The sequence below is a fragment of the Callithrix jacchus genome, chromosome 15, assembly GCF_049354715.1.
Source record: "Callithrix jacchus isolate 240 chromosome 15, calJac240_pri, whole genome shotgun sequence".
Taxonomy (NCBI): domain Eukaryota; kingdom Metazoa; phylum Chordata; class Mammalia; order Primates; family Cebidae; genus Callithrix; species Callithrix jacchus.
The window spans coordinates 36275622-36290486 of record NC_133516.1 but is presented as its reverse complement, the minus strand read 5'-3'; the positions used below and the strand labels follow the sequence as shown (position 1 = coordinate 36290486).

Genomic DNA, 14865 nt, shown 5'->3' with positions numbered 1-14865 from the left:
GGAGAGAAAACTACAAATTATCCTTAGTCTTTAAAAATAAATTTGTTTCTGGATTTCTAAAGTGTGTTGAGATTCATGGGCAGGGCCTCTGGTCTCTTCTATGTCAGACTTAATGAAAACAACCACGATATAGGACACAAAGTTTGCTACTTACATTCACTTCAGTTATAGCAATATCAACGACGCTACCAACAACAATTAAGGCATCAAAAGTGTTCCATGCATCAGTGAAATAGTGCTGTTAGGGCAAGCATTCAGAAGCCACAGAGGAGAGGAAGCACCACAGGAAAAAAGAAGAAAAGGACAGTGTTATAAAAGGGGAACATTCTAGCACCACACCACACGGCTACTTGAAACATCCCCCTAAAATAAACATGTTATAGATATGCCACTTTGGGTATCACTTCTGACACAGCAAATGAAAACAATTAGAGACATCCTATCTTACCTTGCCTACTAGTGACCTGGGTAAATGCGGCAAAAAGGCCTGTCCTCCAAAAGGTGACTTGTGTCTACAAAAGGCCCTCGGCTAAGGCCCTACCCTGCAGGGCTTCTTGCCCACAGCTTTCATTAGGAAATCCTAGTTTCGGATCAAGGGACTGGGATCTGTGACTTGTCCAGGTGATGCCACTGCAGGGCAGGGAGCGGAGTACACACAGACAGAGAGAGAGGACACAGGTGGCGGCCATGCCAGGTGCATACTCACGTCTGCTTCGCTGAGGGCCACGTCTATAATGCTGCCGATTACGATGAGGGAGTCAAACGTGTTCCAGGCGTCACTAAAATACCCCTGGACAGAGCAGGCGAGGGCAGACGTTTATGAGCATGTATGAATGATCCTCCACACGGACCATATGGGGGCGAATCCAAGTCCCTGCTGCTCCCATGGCACCCAGGTGGGGTGGGAAAGCCAAAGGGGGGGTAACAATACCGTCCACTGGTGGAAAGGGACACAGTGGGGTGGCTATGCACCTTTATGTGAGAGAGAAGGTGCACACACACCCATGCACACGTGCACGCACACACCCATGCATACATACACACATGCCACACACATGCACACACTCAAACACACATCCATGGTCCTGAGGGGCACCAAACCAAGCAGAATATCTGCAGGGCAGAGGAAGGCATTTTGGCAACCTTGCCCTGGTACCCAGAGGGATGATCCCAAACCCTCATGAGCTGATGGACTCCTTCCTTAGAACCTCCACTCACCCCACTTAATGAGCACTTTCACATTTCCATTTCTGTGCTCCTTCAATGCTCTCCAGTCCTCACAAGTCCAGCCAGTATTACAAAGGTCATGCCTTGTGGCAGGCTGACTAAGTCCCCATCTTCAAAGAACTTTCAGTGGCGAGGACACAGATGAGATTATGGGGATAAGATAATGGGGCTTAGATAATGGCTTATGGGGAGATTAGATAATGGCTTACAGGGAGACAGGTACCGTGAGGTACAGCATCATGGCAGACACTGGCTCTCAGTCGTGGGGGTGGGGCTCAGTGTGGGGATGTCAAGAAATATTCTATCGTAGAAAAGAGTATGGAATGAAGAGGATGTTCCAGGGCTCCATCTGTCCTCCACAGAAGCCAACAGGCTCCTTCTTCCATCTCAGCTTTTGCTTTCTTTCCTTCCCCCTTTTAATCCTCTAGGCTAAGAGGAATCTGTCCCATCCCTCAAAAACAGCACCAAGTTCCTTCCCACCTCCTGACATCTCTGCGATCCTAACCACCTAACCCCAACTCCATCTGCTCAACTTCACCCTCCTTCAAGGTCAGATAAATGCTCCTTGATGGAATCTTCCCAGCCCCAGCTGTCAGCACTCCCTCATACTGACTCTGAATCTCTTACTTACTGATCGCTGATCGTGGGGTCTTTGTCTGCAGCTCTACCAACTAAAAGCCCTCAAGGACGATGACTGTGCTGTATATTCAGCCCCCCAACTCCACCAATCCCATTATCTCGCCAGAGCCTTGAACCCAGCCAGTGCTTGGCACATGTGATGTCTCCTTCTTCCACCAATTTGCACCCTACTGTCATCCAGCTTTGTCTGGCTGTTTGTTTAGGTCCTCCTATCTTGCAACAATTTTGAGGGTATAACATCCCCACAATTATGACTTATAAATCTACATGTATGTGCTGGACATTTTATATCTTCTTCTGGACTCAGCACAGCAGGTGCTAAATTAGTGCCTGCGGTCTCTCAATACCCCTGGGACGCTCCTGATTGGAGAGGGTGGTGGGGAGGCACTGCACATAGAGCTGGAAGGGGCAAGGGACTGACTGTCAAGATCAACAACTCTGTCTACAAACCAACTGTGTCTTTCCAAAAAGTCTGGACAATTTTTAGAAATGAAAACTCAGGTACAAATGATATACAGAGGGGCCCAGCATACCTGAAACTGGATGCATTTAGTGCTACATTAAGAAAACCAGAATGAAAGGTACTTGGAGGTGTCAGGCCCCAGAAACTTGTGATCAAACACAGACCCCGCAGAAGCCACTGCACAGCCATGGCCTTTTGTGACAGTATGGAAGATCTGGACGTGCTGACTGTTCTAACAACTTGAGAAGGGATGTTTATTCTAGTCACCATCCATCACTCCTGGGGCATTTATGGGGGAGCTATGACACTGACTAAGGCTTTGCTTCTTACATTTCATCTTAATAATGTAAGATTTCCCCACGCAACCGCCATGGTTTCTAACCCACTCTTCACCTCTCTGCCTGCCCTCCAATCACAGTGCCTCTCTCTCATTTTACCCTCACTAACTGCTACCCTCACAGGCCTCTTTCTCAGCAACAAAAGGAACTTGTGAGCCCCAAATCTGAAGATCTGTGTATAAAAGTCTAATGAGAAGGTCTACTTTAAAAACAGCAGAGCTTATACTTTCTAGCTTTCCTTTGCATAAATTCATGATTCTTGGCTGGCAAAACTGAGCAGAGATGGGCTGCCTTTGAGATCTAGACTGGCAGTCAGAGGTAAGATCAAGAGCTAGCCTCAGGTTGTGAGGGAACACAGCAGAGTCTCCTTCATCCAGTAAGTCTCCTAACAAGAAAGCCAGCTGAATCAATGTGTTTAGTGCTACAGCTGATGCCCCCTGTTGTGAACGGGTAATAAGCAGTTCTCTGACTGGTGGCAGTGCCACAGACCACAATTGGGGGGCAGAACCTGCTCTTTTCTTCACAGAGTTCAGAGCAACTCAAAAGCTAAAGAGAGCACAGTGATCCTTCCCCTCCCCTCTGGGGAGGAATTTATACCATAATCAAACACTTGGTCACCAGTAGCAACTAGACCGCCAGAGCACTGACAGGGCAGAGGAGACCCAGCATCCATCCTTCACAGCGTCTGCAGTGTGTGCCCAGCCCTGCCTGCATCTGCACCGTGTATGCTGCTCCTCTCTGTTATTTACATCGCTTCCCAGAGGCCAGACCCACCATGTGGGTGCTGGAGGCCGGCCTCTATCACTGACTTTGAGATTTTATTCCTGAACAGCTCCTCTCTTCCTCTGTACAGAATTATCAGTGTTCCTCCCTTTGGGCCATTTGCATCAGCATCTAAGATATTTTCAATGCTGGTGTGCTGTGATGGATAAAATTCCTTTAAATCAACACAATAAGGACTTAACATTTTCTTGGGGTCTTGGAAGTTTTTGGCAACTTCATTGACTCTCTTTCTCCAGAAACCCCTCACGCTCACAAAATTGTGCCCAAATCAGAATTACTGATGGACTGAAGGTTGACACCCTTAATCTAGGAAGCAGGAGGCAGGTAGCTGAAATCACAGGCTCTGACCAGGTGGCTCTGACAGGAGTCCAGGGGAGGCAGAATATGCCAGCCTTCCCTTTCTTCCCACATACTGTTTCCCTATCTAGTAGTGTCTTGTTTAATAAAATCACTGTCAAGTGGCATGACTCAGTTCCCCCCCTCTTCTCCCACCAAAGCACCATACTATCTTTGTAACCAGTAGATAAGACATAAGAAGAGACACGGCTCCTAAGAGAGGGCCCCCCTCCCTGCTCTCTCCTTTTGGCCTATGATCACGTGGTTTCCTACAACTGAATTCTGAGGCCAGGACCTCTCAAGTGGAACCAGTAGTCAAATCTATTATGATTTTTGTGTACAGCTCCACCTGTCTGAAAAGACCAAGCAAGTCAGCCACATGCAGTAAATGTGTTACTCAGAAACATTTCTGACTCTGGAAATTTAAAATCATAAACCAGACTAAAGTGGGCCTCAGAGTCAGGAAGCATCATTATTTCAAAGAACGCTATTCTCACCATCCATCAATGGTTGTCTCCTGCCAGCCAGTGGGCTTCTGGAAGGAGACTCTTATTAGTGGACCTCTTGCCAGGATACAGCACAGGATAAGGGGCAACGTTTGTGGAATGGTTGCAAATGGGAAACAAGAGAAGTGACCCACGTCCAGATTCCTTTTGCTGTCTGGCTTCACCCTCATCTGCAGATTGGAAAAAGCCTGTATCAATAATGTGCTTTTGTCATTGACCATGGCAGCCAGATCGCCTACCCATTTCTGGCAGGGATTATCTGGGTCGCATTTGACCCAAGTGATAACCCAAAGTGCCAACTTGTGGTAGAAACTCTGCCTGACAGCTTTCTAACTAGCAAAAGCCTTTCCAAAGGTAAGTAGGGGAATAAAGGAGGATGTGTTCCACTCTGCTTTACCCAGACACCCAGATTTTGTCTTACCTCACTTTCTATATTTATTTTATGAAACAACCAAAACCCTGCCACCCTGTGTCCCCTAACACCTCCTCCCATGCAGTGAGATGGCCTCTTCTATCCCGGAGGCTCCCAGCACGGGGTTTCCCTCTGTCCCCCTCCTTCTTCCCTCCTGGCTAGCAGAGGCTGAATCATCTCATCTCCCATGGCCTTGGGTCATTTCCCTCTAAATATGCTCTCTTAGGGAGCAGGTGATAGAAAAGCAGGTATTGTCTCATGCCCAGAAGCTGCACTTCCAGGATCATCCCTTTATTCCTTTCTTCATTCCACCAATCTTACTGAGCTACCACCAGGAAGCAGGCATGACGTGAAGCACTGCAGAGCCAGAGACAGAAGACTCAGTCTGAGACCTCAGGCAGCTGCTCACCAGAGAACAGAGAGGCAGACATGGAGTCACGTTGATAACAATGGTACATAGTACACCCCCAACAGTTGCAGGAGCAGAGGAGACAGCTGTCTCTGGGTGGGCTGGTGAGGATGGTGTCTCAGAGGAGATAACATTTCCCACAGGTCTCAAGGATAACAAGGAGGAAGCAGGACTTCCAGACAGAATTACATGGGCAGGGAAAGGTCTAGCATGCCAACACTCAGGGATGGGGTGGGGAAGAAGAAATGGCAGGGAAGACATGGCAGGAAATGAGGCAGAAATATACACAGGCCAGTGCCTCATGGAGGACTTTGAATATTTAACTAAGGAAATCACATATACTTTCTCAAGCAATAGATGGCCAGTGCCAGAATCACTGCAAGAGTGATCGGGTCAGCTTTGGGCTGACAAAGGGAGTAGGGGGAAGGGCTGAGGCCAGAGGCAGGCAGGGAGATCATTTTAAAGGCAGGCAGGCATAGTAGCTCAGGAGAGAGAAGGGCAGTGCAGGTCCGCATGCTGCAGAGGCGGCCATTGAAGCTCTGGCATGTATGACCTTACAAGGCAAGAAGAGAACCAGGAGAGGGCTCTGGGAAACCACGATGACAAAAGGACAGGATGGATCCTAACAAGAAGCCCAATGTAAAGTTCTAAGGACAGTAATATTTGGTTTCAATTATTATTTGCCCTTAAAAAGAAATCTCCTAGAAGAGATGTAGTCATGAAGAACTGAAAGAAAAACAGTATCAAATTTTCTCTCCAGCAGGTGGAACAGGTACTCTAGGAAGATGAGGAAGAAGCAGTCCTCCTGCAACAGACCCTGGAACAGGTAACAGAACCCTCGAAAGCAGGTGGGACGGGAGGACTCAGTGCCCATCCTGCAACAGCTCTGCACAGCAGCACGAGGACAGTACCAAAATACTTTATTCTTTTCCCAAACCTAATTTCTCCTTACTTTTTTCAGCCCAAGTAGCTAGGAGTGTAAATTAGTATATTTTCAGGATAGAATCAAGATCAAAACGCTTTAAGGATAAGATGGGAACAAAGTATGGCTCACTGGAGAAGGCTGGCAACTGTAGCAAGCAGCCTGCCCTAGAGCACAGCCTGGGCGAAACGCCCGCTAAGTCACATCCCACAAAGGGGGAATCTCAGACGAGGCTCTTCTTGCTCCACAGAACTGCTCTCTATACCTGCTGTAGCCAGGACTTTGAAAAAGGCCCCTCCTAGTCACTCTTCCTCCTTGCACCAAGAGAACTTGTTAGAGAATTCCAGTAGCTGGAGGGAAAGGCTAGGAGAACGGGGCTTATGTCTCACCTAAACCAGGGCCTGCTTTTGAAAACCCTACAGAGGCCCGGTTGATTCCAAGTTGAAAGCATAACCTAGGCTGCACCAGGTCAATGCCCAGCTGGTGGACTTTCCCTTTGGGAACTCACAACCAGCTAAGTCACCTGTTTGCTTTTTCCAAATGCTTTTGCACTTCGGCTCCCAACTCTTGCCTGACCAGTGCTCCAAAACACCTCCTTCCGTGCAATAAGATGGCCTCTTCCATGGCAGAGGCTCCCAGTGCTGGGTTTCCTCCCTCTGTCCCCCTCCCACCTTCCTCCTGGGCAGCAGAGGCTGGGTCACCTCATCTCCCATGGCCTTGGGCATTTCCCTCTAAAGATGCTCTCTTAGGTGGCCCAGTTTCTCCATCAGGCTCCCTTATATAAGGAAATATAAGAAATCTGACCTTAAATATAAGGAATCTGACCTTAAGCCCTTAAGGTCAGATTTCTCAACTTTCTTTAACCCTTCCCTCTCAAAATGCCTTCTCATACCAGTAAGGATTTTGTCTTACCTCACTTTCTATATTTACGTTATGAAACAACGGAAACCCTGCCACCCTGTGTCCCATAACAGAGATGCTGACAAGTCCTCCCAGCCTGACTCGGTGGAGAACCCTGCTGTGAGGGACCCTGTTACAAAGCTCCTCCCATGAGACAAAGGCTCTCCTGAGATGAGGCTGGGGTCCCATGTGGCCACCTCCTCAGAATATTCCTCCTTCTGCAGCCTTAGCAACCTTGCTCCTCAGTCCGACTACCTCACTGACCAGGAGGTAGGAGGCCTCCCTGGCTTCTTTGTGAAAGACCACTTGCCTGCGCTGAGCTTGTGAACACCAAAGAGAACAAGAAAAAAAGGACAGAAAAATTTTAAGGAGAGCATTGCTTCTTGGTGAACTGATTCTCTCCCAATCATCTAGGCACATGGTATAAACTCCACCTCCCTGGACCAGGGGAGTGTGGTGACAGCACTCTTCAAGTGTGGAGATGCTGCTGCTACTGTCTTAACAGTTCTCCCAATTGGAATGTGAGGTCTGCTGCTATGAAGATACCCTGCTGAGTAAAACTACAAGCAGCACAGTTTCTAGCGAAACCAACTATTTAAAAACTCTGATCAGTACTGATTATAACTTAGCTACTCATTTCCCGTTGGTATCGCTCGTCTGTTCACACGCCACTGAACTCTCCTCCTAGGTTTGGAGATCTTCTGGGCAGCTGTCAGCCTACTGAACGGTGTACTACTGGGCTGTCAATGCACTGGACTTCTGAAGGGAATGAGCACACACATGCACACACACACGTGCACGTACGCGCTCACAGACATACACACACACCATGGGTGAGTGCGCTTTCTCTTCAGCCTGGAACAACTTTCAAATGCTTCAGAGCTTAATCACCTGGCAAGGAAAGACATGGCCCAGGTTCATGGGAAATGTTCCACAGAGAGGTTCCATGTTGCATTTCTCAAGTACCTTCGATGCTTACTTTGCAACCTTTTCCATCAGTCCAGACAAATATTGTTCAAAGAAGTAAAGGTCAGAGGGAAGCAAACCAAAATCTCAAAGAAAATTAAGATGAATTTGGAAGAGGAGGAAATGTTTATGTATGTAGATATGGACAAGTCACAGGAGATAGTAACATCTGGCCATGCATAAGGTGCCAAATTTGACCCCACTGCAATCACCCCAATTAATCACTTACAAATGTCCTTTCTTTTTGGTCCACAAAGATCTGATAAAGATTGTATAGAGATTAATTCAAATTAAAGAAAGGAACAGTTTGGAATTAGAATATCATGTAACTGTGGAGTATGTGAAACCATCCATTTCACAATCCATGTCTAACTTAATTAAATCAGTGTCGTCAGATACCTTACACACAGATAACTAACTGGGTCACTGAACTCGGTCATCTTTAACTCTGAGAGTTTTTGGCTGTACTGGGGAAGAAACTGAGAGCCAAATATCCCACATTTCAGCTTGGTATGGTTCCTCTGTCTAGGGTTTTAGAATGAGGGAACATCTTTGCTTGATGATGATGAGGGTTAGGGTATAGGGGTGGTTAGGAGAAGGGGTGGCCACCAGTCTGCAGAGCGTGGCGCTACACGCCAGGCACTCTGTTAAGAAGTGCGCATATGGGAACTCTTCACTCCTCATGACAACCCCATGGTACGGCACTATTCGCATCCTCATTTTATGGGTGAGGAAGTCGAGGCACAAAGAAGCAAGGAACATGTTTCAGCTGTAAGTGCCAGAGCAGAGGTTTGAATGCAGTTCAGTTTCACAGCTGTGCAATTTGACACTGATCCACACTGCCTCTTACCCGGCAGCCGCTGACAACTGGGGAACTGAATTCACTCCCTCCCAAAGCGGAGACAACATGCTGAACGTCCCCTTTGGGAGGGGACACTCAGCACAGCTGAACACATTTCATGTTTTATTTTGGGTTAAAGTCAAGTGAAATTTTTCTCGATTAGCAAACAAAAGATGGGGTGGCTGTGGAATGTCTGCAGCTAGCACCAGAACTTTCCTCAAAGGGTAAAAAGGATGCTGTGGACCAGGCACAAACAAAACCAAAGTCTCTAGATATCTCAAAATATAATCAGGGTCAAATTCTCTCTGATGGGTTAATGTTCAAACATTTTCTCCAGTGCTCAAGTAATGAGGCAGTTGCCCTGACACAGCATGATACGTACTATTCTACAAACAGATAACTGGCTTTCAAAATAATCTCCAGTTTATAGATTTCCAATTCTATGTCCCTTCTTCTGTTTCTCAGAATTGTTCTCATGAGGTTTTGTTTTTGCAGATTCATTTTCCCATATGTACACACAGGACTTAATCAGATTTTAATGTTCTCAGGTGGTAACCCAGTTAGCGTCCAGAACAACTTAGCCTAATTCGGTAACACAAGAGTAACAGGAAGTGGGTACTTCTCTAGGGTGACTCAGCAACAGAGTTTGAAAAGCGGGCTCTGCAACTCACCTTGGGCTTAAATGCAATGACTTTCAGAACCATCTCGACGGTGAACACCCCGGTGAAGACCATGTTCAGAATGTCCATGGCGTCATTGAACATCTTGGACTGCTCGTAGTGCTATGGATGAAGACAGAGGGACCATTCTCAGAGCCTCGGCCATGATTTCACATGCACACGGAGGCTCCCAGCCCTCTGTGCCCCTGCGGGCATCCTCCACAGCCCAGCACCCTCGCCCGGCAATTCTGCGGGCATTGCAAGGTCACGTGGTGAACTCCCACCAAGTGCAGGGGGTCTGTGACAAGATGAGGATGATTGAATGATGAAGGGGGAAACATATCCATTTCCTCTGCTCAGGATAAAGGGAATTCACCCTTTCTTCTGGCAGGGCTTTATGTTCAGGGCCTTGACCAGAGCACAATGCAGATACCACCAAAATGTCTATGAATAAAGGTAGAATTTGGTTAGGGATAAATTTGATGCCACGTAGGTTTATGTTGAATAAAAGGCAGTGTTTTCTTGACTTTACGCTTTTCCCTACATCAGCACACGGTCCTTTTCATTAAAAAAAGAACTCTTAGATAAAGCAAAAGGCCAGAAAATGTATCCCTATCTTTAGACCTACTGTCCAGACAGCACAGAGAGCTGGTTTGATGTGCTGGAGTTCTCAAGGTCAGTGCAAAAGCTGGCTCTACACCTTGGTCTTTGCTTCCTGTTCTCATGCAGTATCTACCAGGCAATGTAATTTTTGAAAACGCTCACTGTTAATACCACACTATAATCTGACGTGGCCAATTAAAGTGAATTGCATTTCTTGCCCTCACTGAAGTAAGAAGGAGCTGTAACTCACGTCAAACTTAACACTTCATCAACTGGAAAATTCCCTGCTGCCATGCTTAGAGCCACTTGAGGACAGGAGTGTGACTTACGTTTTGTTTTCCAACATTGAGTGTTACTCTGTGACAAGCCCAGATCAAAGTGTCTGAGAGGTCTGCGGGCAGTGGCTCATGCCTGTAATCCCAGCGCTTTGGGAGGCTGAGGCAGCAGATCACCTGAGGTCAGGAGTTCAAGACCAGCCTGGCCAACATGGTGAAACCCTGTCTCTACTGAAAATACAAAACTTAGCCAGGCATGGTGGCACATGCCTGTAATCTCAGACACTCAGAAGGCTGAAGCATGAGAATTGCTTGAACCCAGGAGGCGGAGGCTGCAGTGAACTGAGATCATGCCACTGCATTCCAGCCTGGGCTACAGAGTAAGACTCAGCCTCAAAAACAAAAATAAACAAAAAATAAAAAACAAAGTGCCTGAGAGGAATTATCTATAGCATAAACCTTATCTCAAAGGTAGATGTGACATATTTCCCCATTTTACCAATAAAGAAAGCAAGGCCTGGGGAATTTAAGCAAGTTTTCCCAAGTCACAGAAAAATCAGTGTAAAATCAGGATTGAAACAGCTGTCTATCTCCGGAGCTATAGTCCTCAGCCACTACCTGGCCACAGGAGGCCCATGGTAACTGATTCTAGAATTGAGCCCCACTGCCAGGCTCCATGGAAATGTTACCTGCCATTGTGCTGTACAGATAATTTCTTCAACAAAAGAAACTCCTACCGTGACAACTGTTAGCCAGAATGGAACTCTGGCCAACCTATAGCCCAGACTCATCAGAAAAATCAAACCCCTCCTGTGAGGGGCAGCATTCCACCCTCAGCATTTGGGGCACGGGGCTGTGCGGAATGCCCGGACCTGATCCCCACAGCTGTCTCCATTTTTACCTGCATGGCCAAGCAGAGTGTGTTGAGCATGATGAGGACAAACATCATGTATTCGAAAGGCGAAGAGTTCACCACGTACCAGAACTTGTACTGGTAGGGGTTTTTGGGGATGTATCTCCGCAAGGGACGTGCTTTCAAGGCGTATTCAACACACTGACGCTGCAACAGCAGAAAAGGGCAGAAACGGGGTTCTGAGCACTTCCAGGGAAGGAGGACCCCATGGTCATCTGCTCTGAAAGAGCTCACCCTGCAGCTCCTGGGAAGGGGCCATGGACAGTGGTGAAAATGATTACGAGTGACCCCCCTCCTGGCACTGGCACCACTCTTGAGTCACCGAGGGCCCTGCCTCCATTACCTTGTCTGACCCTCCCAGCAACCTCGGGGTAAGTTGGGTACCTATCCACGTGGCCTCCATTTTGCTTACTAAAAACTGGGGCTCAGAGCTTTTAGCTGTCTTTCTTGAGGCCCTGCAGTGTATAGACAAGCAGAGGAGTGAGGACTGGGTCTAGGCCTTGTCACTGCCTTTCCTCTATATCGTGCCTGTGGAGGATCTATAGATGGATCACGCCTATAGTTCCTGTGCTGTCCTCCAGGAAAGGAAGCCAAGTAACCACACGAACAGAAACTTACAATAACTAGAGGGGCTGGCTCACTCCCTCTAGTGGGATCCACACAAGATACCCCTCAGGAGCCAGAATATGTTAACAATAAATATCTTATGGGGTGCTGCCTACGTGTTCATCGGGAAGCTTCTGGGGCTGGGGAACTTGTGTTCATTTCAGATTTTCTAGGATGTGGTCAGTAGTGACAGCTGGATTGAACATAGGTCAGGGCCCAGTGGAGCACTGTCTTTCTCATTTACTCTGGGCAGTAGAGCTGGTCCACCCTCTACAGCAGACCCAGAGGGAGCCTCTGGCCCCAAGAGCCCTCAGCTCAGCATTGAGACCCTAGACCTACTCTTCTACTTTGACTCCAGATGCAGACTTTGCGCAAGCTCCCTGTGTGTGGGACCCGGCACTGCTCTGACCTCACTTGCTGACTCCAGGGACCCCCGATTCAAGCCTGCGCTAGACCTCAAAGGCTGACACACTTACAGCACTGACTGTGCATGGCTGGCCTGGGTCTTGCCCCAACACTCGTCTTCCTTGGGTGAGCAAACAGCCAGGCTAGATCTCTCCCGGACAGTCACTGGTAGAGTCTGCAGGGACACCCTGACAACTCAAAGGAAAATCTTCCTGCAAACCAAGCAAGCACGTCCTCGCATTTCCCCCAGTAGGCAGAGCCAGCTGTGCAACAGACTGTTTTGCCATGCTAGGGCCACTTCCCCTCAGGAAGTCTAGGCTACAGATCATTCTTGCTTGCGATGTCATCATCAAAACAGAGATGCTACTGATAGAGGACCTGGGGAGACTCCCAGAACAGAATCTCAATCTTGTCGACTCTTTCAGGGCTGAAAGGAATCTCTAAAGAGCAGTTCCTTAATGGCCTCGATTTAGAGATGAGGGATCAAGCCCCCGTGGGTTCACAGTGTAGGTGCAGGAAGACAGCTAGGAGCACAGGGCTCTCCCCTCACCACATCACCAGAGCAAAAGGCTCCTACTTCTACCAGATTGGCTAAAACAGATCAAGAATGATGCCAGTACAATCTTAGTCCCAAATTCAAAGTTACTGACTCCCCTGAGGTGGTGTAGTGTATTTCCCTCTACATCAGCAGTTCTCAACAAGGGGCAACTTTGCCCCCCAAAAGACATTTGGCAATGTCTGGAGGCATTTTGATTACTGCTACCGGGGGCAGAGGAACCACTGGCATCTAAGAGGTAAAAGCCAGGGATGCTGCTAAACTGCCTAAAAAGCCCAGGAAACACACCAAGAACCACCCAGCCTGAAATGCTAACAGCACCAAGGGCAATAAACTCCACCCTAACTGGCTTTAAAGACTCTCCCAGTATGGACTGTGAGTGTCTACGTGAGTGGCCACAGCACCCCAACTAAGATTCTGAGCCATCACTAGTGGGTCATGACCATGGTAGGTGACGTAAGCACTCTCTGATTTCATACCACCAGGTCTGGGGATGGATTTCACGATTGCAAAGTCTCATCTGTATCTGGAAACCTAACACTCAGTAGTGACGACTCAGATGGGCTGAGGGTGTGCTCAGAACAGGGCTGCAGCCCCAGGGACAGACGGTATGTGGGCACCCTTCTCTGGGCCTGGGGTAAATCAGTCAAAAAAGGAGGTCCTCCACTCCTGATCAAGGGACAGAAGCCCAAACAGTGTGTGACTTTAACCTGATTTTTGTCCAGCTCACAGTTCTTATACTCTTTTTCTCCTTGCTCTTGAAATGTCACGATGACAAAGCCCACAAAGATGTTCATCATGAAGAAGGCCACGATGATGATGTAGATGATGAAGAAGATGGAGATCTCCACGCGGTGGTTGTAGACTGGGCCGACATTCTCCCCATTCGAGTCGATGGCCTTGTATAGCAACCTAAAGACAGAAAAACTAAGTGAGGACCTTCCAAGCCCCTCAGCCCAAGCAGCCCAGCCCACTGCCGTCCCAGGTCCTTCCTCTCCTGAGCTCCTCTCAGGAGCACTCGCTGAGCACCTACCCCAGGGCCACTGGATATAGCCAGGTCTCTCCCTCAGCCTCAGACCCAGATGGCCAGCACCGAGAGGAGGGGGCACCTGGGATATCATCATTGAGGGACTATGCTGAGGACCTGAAAATCCAAAGATTTCACAAATATTCTAAAATGCCTCTTTCTATTCAGAGAGGAAGAGTATCGCATGTAAGACACTGGAGGAAGTGAAACTACACACATCGGCAGGTTAATAAGTGACCAGAGTATTTTCAAAGAACTAAGGGTGCTTCCCCAAATGGAGATATGAGCTAAAATTAAAGATATGCAAAGTCCACTGATAAGCCCCATTCTGATGCAGATTCCACACGTCTGCAGGCCCAGCCCATGTGCAGCGTAGACACTTTCACAGCCTCTCCTTAATCCTTACATCCATCTGGGATGGCAGACTTTACTGTCATCCCCATCATACAAGCATTCAGGGAGGGATCAAAGTGCCACGTCACACTCCTTGAGGGCAGAGCCAGGAGCTGGGCCAGTTCCTCCAAGCCCCAAGTCCCAGGTTTGCTCCTTTCTCCTCAGCTCCCATCATGAGTTGCTCAAACACAGTGTTCAAAGCCTGACACTATAGCCAGTGCCTGCACACAGTGAAGGGCCTTACTCCATGCTTCTATTCTCCCGGGATTAAATCCCTAATGGACAAGCCCCATCTGACTGTCTATCCCACAGGAGCTCCTGAAAATCTCTCTGACTCTTATCCACACCCCAAGAGCTCTGCTGGCCTGCAAGGCCCAGCCTGTCAGCCTCCTGCAGCTCATCTACGCAGGGGGATCACGCATCCAGGACTCTAGGCGTGTTTGTACACTGATGACAGGAGTTGGGGGTGGGAGCTACAGAAGCAGAGAGCAACAGGAAGGTGCAGAGGATTCTCCCTTTTGAATTTGACCTTCTCCTTACCCGCTCTTTTTAATTTACTCACCAATATCCTAGCCACTCTTCAGGACCCTGTTCTGCACATCTAGAATACATCAGACCACCTGCCTGGTTTGACCACTTGACACTGATTAGATTTGTGCGTGAGGGGAGGAAGCATGTTTAGACAC

General features: G+C 48.1%; 1 protein-coding gene across 49 annotated transcripts in view; it reads right to left on the bottom strand.

Annotated features, from left to right (window-relative positions):
• The window catches only part of CACNA1D (calcium voltage-gated channel subunit alpha1 D), a 322332-nt gene that overhangs the window by 50088 nt on the left and 257379 nt on the right, over positions 1–14865 (bottom strand). For 19 of the 49 annotated variants that reach the window (XR_013527364.1, XM_078351159.1, XM_054245746.2 and 16 more), the window contains 5 exons: positions 13470–13671; positions 11181–11339; positions 9414–9524; positions 707–790; positions 155–238 (listed from right to left, as the gene is read on the bottom strand). Coding sequence is in view for 48 of the 49 variants with exons in the window: in XM_078351159.1 (XP_078207285.1) it covers positions 155–238; positions 707–790; positions 9414–9524; positions 11181–11339; positions 13470–13671 (640 nt within the window). In the remaining variant the exon portion in view is untranslated. The remainder of the gene's footprint in view (positions 1–154; positions 239–706; positions 791–9413; positions 9525–11180; positions 11340–13469; positions 13672–14865) is intronic. The other 30 variants (XM_078351167.1, XM_078351168.1, XM_078351172.1 and 27 more) reach the window with 2 other exon arrangements.